Source organism: Coenobita brevimanus, chromosome 78 (assembly GCF_032717465.1).
Source record: "Coenobita brevimanus isolate Jiangsu-jjx chromosome 78, ASM3271746v2, whole genome shotgun sequence".
Classification (NCBI taxonomy): domain Eukaryota; kingdom Metazoa; phylum Arthropoda; class Malacostraca; order Decapoda; family Coenobitidae; genus Coenobita; species Coenobita brevimanus.
The window spans coordinates 34,075,770-34,088,106 of NC_137031.1; the positions used below are offsets into that span (position 1 = coordinate 34,075,770).

Below are 12,337 nucleotides of genomic sequence, written 5' to 3' on the forward strand. Positions count from 1 at the left end.
TGCAATATTACTCAAAAACTAAAAGAGATTTGGACCAAATTTGGTGGGTATGTAGCCCATGTCCCAGGGAACAATCGATTAACTTTGGGGGTCGATCCGGATCTTTTTACAGATTCTGGATCAAGAAAACATTTTTTTGTGAACCCTTAATCAGTGGTGAGAAACCTAACCCATTATGAAGAGTGGTTTGGAAATTACGTTGCCCTTGTCGGACAGATGCGCTCCACTGAGTACCTCTAGTTTATTTCCGGGCTTTTGGGGCAACTTTACTTTGCTAACGATCAGCCTTTTACTTGTAATGTAGTGAAAGATCTCTCGAGATGTTCCAAGACAAGAGGCAAAGAAATTAAGGGAAGACCGTATATCTTTCAGAGTTTTTATTAGTTGTCTCTGAATATCAACTATTTCCTCCTGACAATTCCTACTTGTTCAGTATTACTTATGCTAAATCTACAACTCAGAGTTAATTAAGTGAGAAACCCTTGTGTAGCCTGAAGAAGTTTGTACAAGCTTTATATATATCTCTAGCACTAGTCATTAAAACTTCTATAACCTGTTACATTTTTACTCAGAGAATACTTGTAATACGAGAGTCACATAAACTCGACAAGGAATCAAAAGCTCCTCACTAGGCTCCGAAACACATAGAATAAATTATATTTTTGTTTCTGCATTAGTCTCTTTAGATACATTTTTAATCCTGTGCTCAAGCTCGCTAATTTATACTTTACCACACAGGCTCAGGTCTTCCAAAATTCCTTTTCAAGCGGGCGTTTCACAGGTTAATCAGGATAGGTTAATTTAAAAGTCGGCCTGATAGGAAGTGGGGTTTTTCAACATTTGAATTAGTGGCAATCCTAGGTAGTTAAAATCAATGGGAGTCTGGGGGGCAAAGCACCCTAGTTAGGCTGTTAGGTTAAGTTGACGATAGTAAACGAGATGCCATGAGCGTCCAGGCAGGTTCCTTAAATACCCTAGAATAGGTAAAATTTCTTTGTTTTATTTACTTATTGTAGTCGAAAATCAACGAACAGTTACCTGTGTTGCATACTGTACTAAAATTACTTTTCTCTTGAGAATGTGAAAATATAAGAAGACAGGTGGAATTGCCGGGTCCGTGTGGTAAAGTCTTACTTTCTCTGTTATCTCCTTCAGAGACTTTGGGAACTGAAAGGAGATAGCAACTCACTCTCTCGACTTCCGTACAGAACATAATGATCCACATCAAAACAAATTTAAGACATCCACATAAGGTCTCACTGATCATTTTATATTTTACCATGACTGTTCCTGTCCTATGCATGCCTCTCACCCTCTCAGATGCTAAGACCTCTGTGATTCAAACTCTTTCACACTATCCTTTCACCCATATCGCTGCCTCAGCTTCCCATCCTCATCACTCATTCTTTCCATATAGTCATATCAATTACCACACCCTGGTCAACCCTTTCCATCATACATATTTACTTCCACACCTTTGTTACCACACTAACAAGAATAGGTCTACTGGTGCTGAGTGTGTTGGTGTGGTGGGGAGGCAGGTGGCGCCAGTGCTTAGTTGAGGAGGCCGCGAGCTACAGCCAGCAGGATGGTCAGGACGAACACGGAGGGTGGCAAGATGCTGGGGCCGCTGTTGCACAGGTCGGTGTTACAGACACAGTAATAGCCTTTTTTCCCCGCAATTGTGCCTGACTTGCATGTGTCTTTCGACTTCAGTGGGATGCAGAATCTGAGGGACTTTTCATCTGCAAATGGCATGGAAAGATAAATGACACGAATTAAAGTAGTGGAAACTAACAACTACAAAGAAAAAAGATACTGACGTGAAATTATCATCATACTTGTATTTAGTAATGATCTCAGAAAGACAGATTTATGGACTATCAAGGTATGAAACAGTAGGGCTGTGTACTGTATCATAATGTATAATTACTGGAATACTTTATTATATTGATGTACATAATATGAACTGATATTATTTTTAAAATGTGCAAATGATACATGTACTCTAATGGCTATTTTCATGGTGCAGGTAATTTTTATGCATTGCCTTTTATTTTTCTCTTCCTCAATTGTCAGATTATCTCATTCCCAAGAAAAACGAAGCGCCAACAGGTGTTGTTAATACTTGGACAGATTTGTGTGTGTGTGTGTGTGTGTGTGTGTGTGTGTGTGTGTGTGTGTGTGTGTGTGTGTGTTCAGAAGGTACTGTACTTATCATCACACAACTGCTATTGGACTTCTAATTAATGTTTCAAATTCAATGGAACCTTTGGTTATTTTGTGCTTATAATGGGTGAACAGATTATAGGTAACTACAAAGAGGTGGACACAAAAGTACATATAAGAAGGACAGCTTTTCCGGATATTTACAATGCATGAACAGTAAGAAAAGGGCGACCGTGTTATTGTGGTTGTTTAACACTGTCCCGCCTGACCAAGCAGACCCGTCGACTGCAGATAAGCAACTGCTCCGAGGTAGTTGTTCCATAGGCTCCCTGTACCACTGATGTTGTGCCTGTGTCGTGGTATGGCATGTGTGTGCAGTGCTTGATTATATGTATCATGTTGTGTGGGCTTATTACACAAGGGGGCTGGTGTCTGTGATGCCCCAGTCCATATCTAAACTGATAACTTGAGAGTGCTGGGTGATGCCCTGATCTAAGCCTAGCTAGATGAACTCGGTCAGCTTTGCATACGGACAACTCTGATGGGCGGACATTAGGTGGGAGGCATTAAGTACATCATAGTGTTCTGAGCGAGGTGTTGCATTGTCCTATGCGTGGAGTGAGTATGCAGGTGCTTCTTCATTTTGACCTGAAGAATGTCTGAAGATGGTATGTTGTTGAGGATTGTATGGTATATTTGTGATGTGATGGTTTTATGTGCCTTGTTTTACTGTGTGGCTCTGTCACAGAATGACAGGGGTATTGTGTGTTGGCACAGGCTGTTCGGTAGAATTTATGTGCTTCTCATAAAACATTCTCTAAAAGGGCGGATCTTAGTTTCCGTGTGAGCCGTGGTAGTAGTACTGAAGCAGCCAGTGAGGATACATAGAGTGTTGTTCTGTACGTTCAGCAAGGTGTAGTAGTGGGTGTTAAATAGGATGGAAACCCATGCTGGGAAAGCATAGGATATCACTTACGGTATCTGATATATCCTCTATAACGTGTCAAGTGGGGTTGGTGGAGGATTAGTGCCCCTCCCCGTAAAACAATTAACTCTAAGCCCTTGGCCACCCCGTGTGGGATACATGGCGTCTGGCAATGGATGGATGGATGGAAAATAGAGGAAGCGTTTCTTTCTGTTGTCCAAGTCTGTCCTCGTAAGTGCCCTAGTGCGTTTAGCCTGGGGGACGCAGTGACATTTTATGTCCAGTATGTGTCCAGTGTCATATATTCTATAAGGAAGAAGCTGAAAGTGAACAGAAGAGTTGTCCAAAATTAGTACAAAAGATAAAGTTGGGGAGTTGATGAGGAGGGTCGACTTGAACTGGAAGAGAGAAGTGGTGATGAGTTGGGACAGATTGTCTTAAGAGTCGTATTTGTGTGCTCCTCCCTGGATGACCACTGGCAACTGAAATCTGACAATAGACATATATACTGAGATACATACTTGCGCCTAGTACTGTAATAAATGTAAACAAAGATGTGATGTATATTGCACTCATTTCACTGTTCAGTCAAAGGAAGTATTATTGTCAATGAGCTGGGATGCACTATGGTTACTATGTGCAGACACGGACATTTGGATCACACTCTGACACAACAAGATACACGGACATTTGGATCACACTCTGACACAACAAGATATTGACCATCACACACTTCATTTATTTATTACGATAATAAGCCAGGATTCTGGGACCTGGAATGGTGAGTGAACGGAAGTATGGCTCATTCAACTGGACAGTCTCTGGTATTTCATTCTATAAATTTGTCTCTGGCTTTCTGGACCCTACCTCACCCCACCTTGAGGTAGAAAAGGAGATCTGGATGATGATCATGATGACGATTATTGTTATTAATCATAATCTTCAGAGAATACTCACGGTCGTTGGTGTCCACTTTCACACAGCTACCAGAACAGTTCGAGTCTTGGGTGTCCTCCAGTTCGCATATTGGCTCCAGTGCTGGGCAAGTCTTGCACTTCAGGGCCTCTCCTGGTACACAAAAAAAGATTGGGCAACGACTGGAATTATATCAAGGGCTGTTTGAACTTTCTTTTTATGCTAATTTATTTATTTAGAGTGGTATCTCACTTATAGAAATGCTGAAGAATGCCAGGTAAACTCTGCAACTCTTTTATCGTGTGTTAAATATTCTGCGTGTCCCTGTTTATTTTTGAGAATAAAGCTAGTAACTGACTCTGGCAATATTTAAACTATGCAGTAATTACACCAAGCATGAAAATCGGCACAAGAGAAAACTTATGCTGAAAGGAAAAACTACACAAGTAAATATAAATGCAGATAATGGAGAAATCTATTAAGTATTCAGCATTCCGTATTATCAAGCCTACAATAAGCTGGTAACTGGCTCAGGTGGAATATGAATAATTCAGTTTACTTTATTTGTGCTTTCTTTCTCATCTATTACACTAAAAGATCGTAATTGTAAAGGTAGTGACTGTATCCTCAGCTGCTGCTCCCTCACTTCCACCTCCCTCCCTATCGTAAACCAATGACTTTCTCTTCCCTTTCTCCCTAATGATCTACATATCTCACTGTATCTTGCATTCTCATGTATTCTACACCCCTTTCTTCCCTTCCCTCTCCTCACTCTTTCTCATTCCAGCTGCTCGTATTTATACATCTTATTCTTGCATTAATAATACATATACCTCAAATTTTGCTTCTCGTCCTCCCTCAAGCTGTCTCACTCCTCCCTCTGTACTCTGTTCGTTTCACTCCTTTATAATTCCTTTCTCACACTCCCTACTTCGTCTCTCACTGCTTCACGCCTCTTATTCGCTCTTCACTCCCTTCTTCCCTCCCATCACTTCCCTCCTCCATACCCCATTTGTAGTACTGTTATGGCATTAAAAGATTCTCCATCATATCTTTCTTATCTGTTTATATATGTTTACAGTACCATAATGGTCTCTTGCATAAATATACTTATTAGTCAAGTGTATCTGTATGTACACACACACACACACACACACACACACACACACACACACACACACACACACACACATCACATGAAAACTTAAGGTGCAACATAAAAAATCTCTAAGGATGTGTTAATGCCTCTTTTAGTCGTACGAAAAGCGGCTCCATGTCACACCTCCTCCTGCTTCATTTCTTCATACTTCCTTGTCCCTTCCTGCTCACTGATCCTAGTTCTCTCTAAGGGATCTAACTAAGTGATGTTATGAGATCAAATTTTTGGTGCTAAGGGACCTACTAACTGAGGCTAAACGAACTATCAGTCGATACTAAGTGACCTACAACGCAATGAGACTTTCTAATCAGTGTGAACACATCAGAAGGACCCGTGAGCATAAGTATAGAAGGACTTTCTTACATGGCTGGTAAGTACGGAGACATTACCCTACGTGGTGTGTAAATGCTGAGAGTCTTCCTGATATGGTGAATATGTACTCAGACTTACCTATATGGCGGATAAGTACTGAGAGAATCACCTACATATCTGATTAACACTGAGAGACTTGCCTACATGGAGTGAAACTACGAACAGACTGGCCTATTTGGTGGATGGGTACTGAAAGACTTTCCTACATGGTGGGTAACTTACCAGCATGCAGAGACACCATGAGAATCAACACTGCCACAGCAACTTTCATCTTGACCTGTTGATGAGAGTTGATGTTACGGTGAGTGGTACCCATTTTGTAATATACCCCTATCCCCTCTATCATCATCCCACCCTTCTCAATATTGCACTCCCTCTCAACACCCCATTCCCTCTCAACACCCCACTCCCTCTCAACACCCCACTGCCTTTCAACACCCCACTCTTCCCAGCTGGCTTTTCTTACTTACCCAGCGAGTTTTATTTTGTTACCAGTACTAAGGCACGTCCCAGCGAAACTGCCCAGTAACCAAGCACACACAACGTTATTTATTTATTCTTTATATATATATTTTACTGGAATTTATATATTTTTACTGAGACTATGTATTTACGGGAACAATACCCAGTTCTGTATTTCCCTAGTGACAAGTATGGAAGTTGGTAGGGCTTCAGTGGTTTAGTGTGTTGTATTGCAGTGGGGCCAAGTATGAAGTGCTGGTTAAGTGCTTAAGTGATTTTGTGTTGTTAATGTGTGTGTGTTTCTGTGTTTGCCTTTGTGTCGGCATATTCTGTAGCTTGTTTTGGGGAGAAAATGACCATGCTATGGCTCTACACTCTTGCCATCGCACTACTTTGTGACTTGCATCATAAACTTGTGTTAATCTCTTGTTACAGCTCAGTATTCAAGATGGAAAGTTAGTAATTTTAGGCTAAGTTAGAGTAAAAGTAGCATAGTACCCCTTGTCCAAAGCCGAACTCTATCATTTTCATTCATAATAATTAGTGTTTGAATAGTCCCAACCTTCTTTGCTCCTCACCCATCCCCTGTCACCACCACCATAGTCGGTTTGTTTTCATCTGACAGAGATCCTTAACGCCTTTTAGCTTAGTTATTGGCCAGATGTGGGGGGGGGGGGTAGATTTGACTAGTATCAAAGGAGACTTATTTCTACCTCATAACTAAGGTTAATCGAATTTCATGCAACAGTAAATAAGTATTCAAACTGTAGGAGCGGACCAGTTCCAACAGATGAAACCAAACTGACTGTACTACCTCCACACGCTCATGTTCATAGATGCTGTATCCTAGAGGCCAAGCTTCCTCTGCTCATGCTTACTTGGCACACAAAACAGGCTTGTGGTATGGGCCAAGTCTATTGATAAGCAGTGCTCTGGATCCCCCATCCTCCCCTCACTACTCCCAGAAAATCATAGCTTGAGGACTCTGTATTTCAGTAATCAGGCCATTTTCGAGTCGGTAGCTTTACGCATTCAGTAGCTGTGTGGTAATGGTAACCATTTTCAAGGACATCGATCTTCAACCCCTCCCACACACACACGCACACACTCCATTGCCCATCACATATTATTATTATTCCATATCTCAGTAACTGTCACAATTGTGTGTGTTATTTAGCATATATTTTAGGACCATAATAAAAGCTAAGTCAGATGATTTACATTCTAGGTCTCACATTTCCCCCGGCATCCCCTCCTCCCATTTCGTGACAGTGTGAAGAACTGTATCTCAGTAACAGGTCCATTTCAGGTTGCATAACTTTACACATAGAGAAAATCAGGGCAATGGCAAAGCCCTAGTCTGCTGATTTGAGGACTCTACTTTAGATCCTCATTCCCAATCCCCCCAGCACCCCATTAAAATTCTTTCCCTATAGTCCGACATGACATATTTTCTGGCACTTTATGATAAGGCACCTTTGCATATAATCACCTCTCAACCATTTATGATTCTTCACCAACTGACAGTTAGGCATTACATCAAACTGCTCATCGAAGAAGATAAAATGGCTGAAAGTTATCCCTCTTTTCCAGTACCTCATTATCCGGTGCCAATATGAATCAGTTCTCTACGTCAAACCAAATGCGTTAGAACAATACCAGCTCTCTCCCCCCTTTCCACCCCTAGGGCACCACAGTTTGCACAGCCATGAACAAAAATTCACGTACACTTCACTTCCGACAGTGGCAATGGAAATATTTGTAATAACATTAAACAAACAACAAAACAATATAAGGACGTACAGTATATTCTCTGTCATTTGCGGAGAAATGAAAAATGTGGCAGCAAGACACAGTGCCCCCAGAGAAGTGTCGGAAAACTTTCGCCTATTGCTGAACATACCGTATCTCAGTACCCAGGCCAGTTGTGGTTGTGCTACATGCATACTGTACATACTTGGCCTTTAGTGAGGGTTTAGCCTAGTGATATTCATGATTCTACGTCCCTCAGTCCCCCTCTCCAGTTCTATTACCTCTGGTTTATCACATTTTTTGTGGACACTGTAGCAGTGATATGCAGTTGGCATATGGCAAAGGGAAGCTGTTGATTTTCAAGGATCAACCCCTCCCCCTTCGTCCCTCCCTGCACTTCACCACAGCTTGTCGATGCCAGTTCAGTAGAACGTCATGGTTCCCAGGTTTTGCTATCATCCTGCATTCATCTTCCTCTACCCACATGCACGCACACACGTACGCACACGTGCGCACTCACGAATGTACGCACGCATGTACACTCCCGCACACACAGTCTCTGGCCACTTTTGCTGCCTGAGAAACTGGAGCACCTTAGCTCATAAAATTTTACGTATACAACATGCCTACGATAACAGTACAGCCTATTTATATATAAGACTCAGTGTGGTGAGCTTTCATAATGGAAAGCCGCTGGGTAATACAACGGAGTTCAGCAAATGGGGAACGAATTAAGACTACTTGGATCACTGCTTAAACCTGCTTGTGCAAAACGTACAGAGAGAAAAGTAAGCAAAAAAAGTAAAATTGGAAGCCTTAAATGCTGCCTCACATAAATTTTAGTAATGATTTAATTAAGTAGCAGCTACATCTTCATGAAAACTCCGGAAATTTTAAAAGAGGCATGATACCAGTAGTCTACCAACATCAGAAAGTCTGAGGTCAGCAAAGTATTCTGAAAGTATTATAATAGGAGAATGGATTAGGCGGTGAGAAAAATGGTTGACTCTCTAGGAAGACAGATGCAACAAGGGTGCCAAAGAAAGCTGGTAAGTCATATTCATACGTTCAGAGAAGACACTTGGCACCGGTCACTGGTGGTGTGGGATGGCTGGGAGATGATGCTAGTGCCAGATATAAAGTCTTGTGTTGAGTATAGTGGCTTGTAAAGGCGGGCATTGTAGAGAGAGGAACAAAGCATCACTGATAACTGCAGTGCTTCGTGTGACACACCAGAACATGACAACAGATTCTATTACGAGAGAACAAGGACATCGAGGCAGAGGACTACAAAAAAAGTGAAGTTAAAATTTAGTACAGATATCCTTGAACAGACGCTTTGAATGAAAGTGAAAAGAAAAAAAATTAATATCGCATATAACTATAAAAATGTAACTGAAGAATGGTGTTTCAGTATAGCAATGGTCACCAAACCAACCAACTGAATGTCAAGTTCACAAGGACATGTCAAATGTCGAGGTCACACGTAAGGTAAACTTAAACGGTTTCAATCCGATTTAGATCAAACTTTGTGGGACGGTTCAGGATAGAGTAAGGATGAAGAGATTCGATTTTGAGAACAACTTGTCAAAGGTAAAGGTCACAGGGTAAGGCGAAATGTTTGATTGTATAACTCAAGCAGTCTTTATTCGATCTGAACCAAACTTGATTTTGCATCAGCCAGCACAAAGAGCTTTTATTTTGAGGACAATAGATACAAGATCAGAGTCGCAGAATAAGGTCAACTCACTTAGTTTTGATGCGATTTGGACCGAAATTGGTGGAACTGTTAGGGGTCAGGGAAGAGTAAAGTAATTCGATTTTGAGAGCAATCTGTCGAAGGTCAAGGTTACAGGCCAAAGTCAAATGCTCGGCCCCTAGACCAACAGGTGGGCGAGGATATTGCACTCTCTGAACGCTCCTTTTCCCTCCCTTTCTAGTTTCCACATTTAACTATTTGTGATACGTGGCACTTTGTCATATTTTTTTTTTATATATCAAAATAAGCAATTCTCCCACCATGTCTGCTGTTAATTCTATTCATGGCGACTCGACGAATCTGAGGCACAAGATCGTCCTGGCCTCACACCGTACTGGTCATCAGAAATAGTTTTGCTTATTTTATAGATAGGATAACAATTTACGTTTAATATTGCCCAAGCATCTTCACAACAATGCTGTTTAATATGAATGGTTTATAATATGAAGTTCTACTTTTTTTTTTTTTTATGGTTAATAGGCATAGTAGTTTCCATTTTTCCTTGTTATGGTAACTTTCCATGTTTTACTGAACTATAGCGAAACGTAATTGCTCGGTAAGGCCTTTACCATCCAGCCATACAGAGCATCTTGTCCAATTGATTTTCTATTCTCAAGAATTAACATCATATGTGGTTGTTTGACTGTTTCTTGGATTTTTATGACTCGGTCCATTGCAATGCCGAGATCCACTGCTCTGTTGACAAATTATAGTTGCTTTGTTTCCGCCTGAGGGAACTGAGCAAGTCCTTCATCTGACATCATACAAAGTCATGGTTGCATGAAATTCGATGAGACTTAGGAGGCTGGAATAATTCTCCTTTTTACTAGACGGATCAACCTTCAAGCTGGACAACATGGCCATCAGCTTAGTTTGAAGGGGTTAGGAATCTTTGACAGATTAGAGTAAACAGGTTGTAGTTATTCTCGTTTATCTATATACATGCATTAAGGCTGACCCTGCCTTACTTTTCATAACGATACCACCTTCAAACTTGTCTTCTTTTCTTGTATTTTTTGGTATATTGATTTGTTGTCATTTTATATCTCTGGTAAGCTTCGTCACTCACATGTCTTCTTTATCTATTGCAAAATTTCCCTCTCGCGTCCTTAGCTACCCTGCTTCTCCCATTGAGTCACTCCTTCCTTTTTCTGCATAAATTTCACTATAACTTGTTTATTTTCGTCTGAGGCAACTGGTCCGCTGTCAAAGATTAAATACTAAGTCGCGGTTACGTGAAATTCCGTGAGGCCTATTTATGAAGTAGGGGTGAGAATCATTGGTTAGTAATCAAATTCATCCTCCATTTTTCTCAAAACCTGACCATGTACTGAGCAGAAGCGGGATAATGGTCTCTGTCAGATGAAAAATAAAAAATTATTATGATGGTATGGGTGCTGGAGGGAGATGTCTTCTTGTGGTGGCTTCATTTCCACTTTAACATACTTCAACTCTCTTTTCCCCGAGAGAAGGATGGAGGACTGTAGGGCGTGGGCAGACAAAACCTGTTGTCCACTGGATTTACGTTTCAAATGAGCATACGGCCACAGCAACAGCGACAACAACAAAAACAATAACAACAACAACAGCAACAACTATCAGTATGAAAATACTGATTCCTTGTTTATAAATACTTCAAATGACATCACGCTTCTTTTGTTGCTATGCCCTGTGGCCTGAAACTTTCCTTTTACTGTAGACTACGTCGTAAGCGCGTGCGCGTGCGTGCTTGCTTGCTTGCGTGCGTACGTGCGTGCGTGCGTGTGTGTGTGTGTGTGTGTGTGTGTGTGTGTGTGTAAAGACTTGTTACTGGCATGCAGATATAGAGCTCATTGTCTGAGATAAACAGCAGAACTTGATCCTCACACAAAATGCCACACTGTGCATGCGTGCATGTTTATGTCTAGAGAAGGTTTTAAAAGTTTCCTAGAGTACAGACACACTATATGATTAGATTTTGGCTTCGATCTGGCGATTCTATTTAGACGGTAAAGGATGATTAAATAACGCTTCATAGAGAAGGCCTCAAGCCATGAATATGTACGGTAACTAAAGTAAAAAAAAAAGTACAACATGCACATACGTAGATAAACACGCTAGAAATGATATGATACACGAGTAACAAGAATGATATAAGAAATTTCAGCAGCCATGGAAATTCACAAGTATATGAATATAAAAAGAACACTTTGAATTTTTGTTATTTAATATTTTACTGTCAATCCACTTATCACTTCACTGTCATATTGACCAGTAAATTTTTGCTTCAGTACCTTAATGACAAACCACTTTGCACTGTAATTTTGTGATGGTAATTCACGTACTTGATGAGAGGGCTTCAAGGGTGGCTAACTGTGAGGAGAGGCACCTGGCAACTGATGCGCTGCTTGGCAAGTACGCACCACTCCGAACCTCCTCTTACTCACCATCCCCTCCCCTGGTACCCTCCTGGGCCTCCTCCCACTACACGCACTTCCCTCCCCACCTCTCATACCTACCATTCCCACCCCTGACAACCACCTTCCTAGCCCTACTAGGCAACATCCCAACCCCGAGCACCCTTCTGCCTTCACACGCAGTCCCCTCCCCGCTCATACGCACCATCCCCACGTATATACTCATTACAAACACCAGCTTCACCCGTGACTTCCCCCTCCCCATCCCTCACATCCCACATCGCTCCTGAGCACTCTTGTCTCACCATCTGGGTTTTGTCAGCCATTTTCTCTTGAGTCGGATCCCATTTTCTACCGTTACATAATACATATCCCTCACCTCCTCCTTTTCTTCGCCTTTCTCTTTCACCTCTTCATGTTCGTTGGCC

General features: G+C 41.4%; 1 protein-coding gene across 2 annotated transcripts; it reads right to left on the reverse strand.

Moving 5' to 3' along the window:
- Window positions 1–362: 362 nt before the first annotated feature.
- Window positions 363–11,892, reverse strand: LOC145408601 (uncharacterized). Of its 2 annotated transcripts, none has more exons than XM_080279287.1 (4): window positions 11,838–11,892; window positions 5,763–5,817; window positions 4,052–4,162; window positions 363–1,745 (listed from the first exon to the last, which is right to left on the reverse strand). In XM_080279287.1, the coding sequence occupies exons 2-4, from the start codon at window positions 5,809–5,811 to the stop codon at window positions 1,555–1,557; spliced, it is 351 nt and encodes a 116-aa protein (XP_080135413.1). In that variant the 5' UTR covers window positions 5,812–5,817; window positions 11,838–11,892; the 3' UTR covers window positions 363–1,554. The 2 variants fall into 2 exon arrangements, with proteins under 2 accessions (XP_080135413.1, XP_080135414.1); XM_080279288.1 differs by lacking the exon at window positions 11,838–11,892 and adding an exon at window positions 6,565–6,620.
- Window positions 11,893–12,337: the final 445 nt, after the last annotated feature.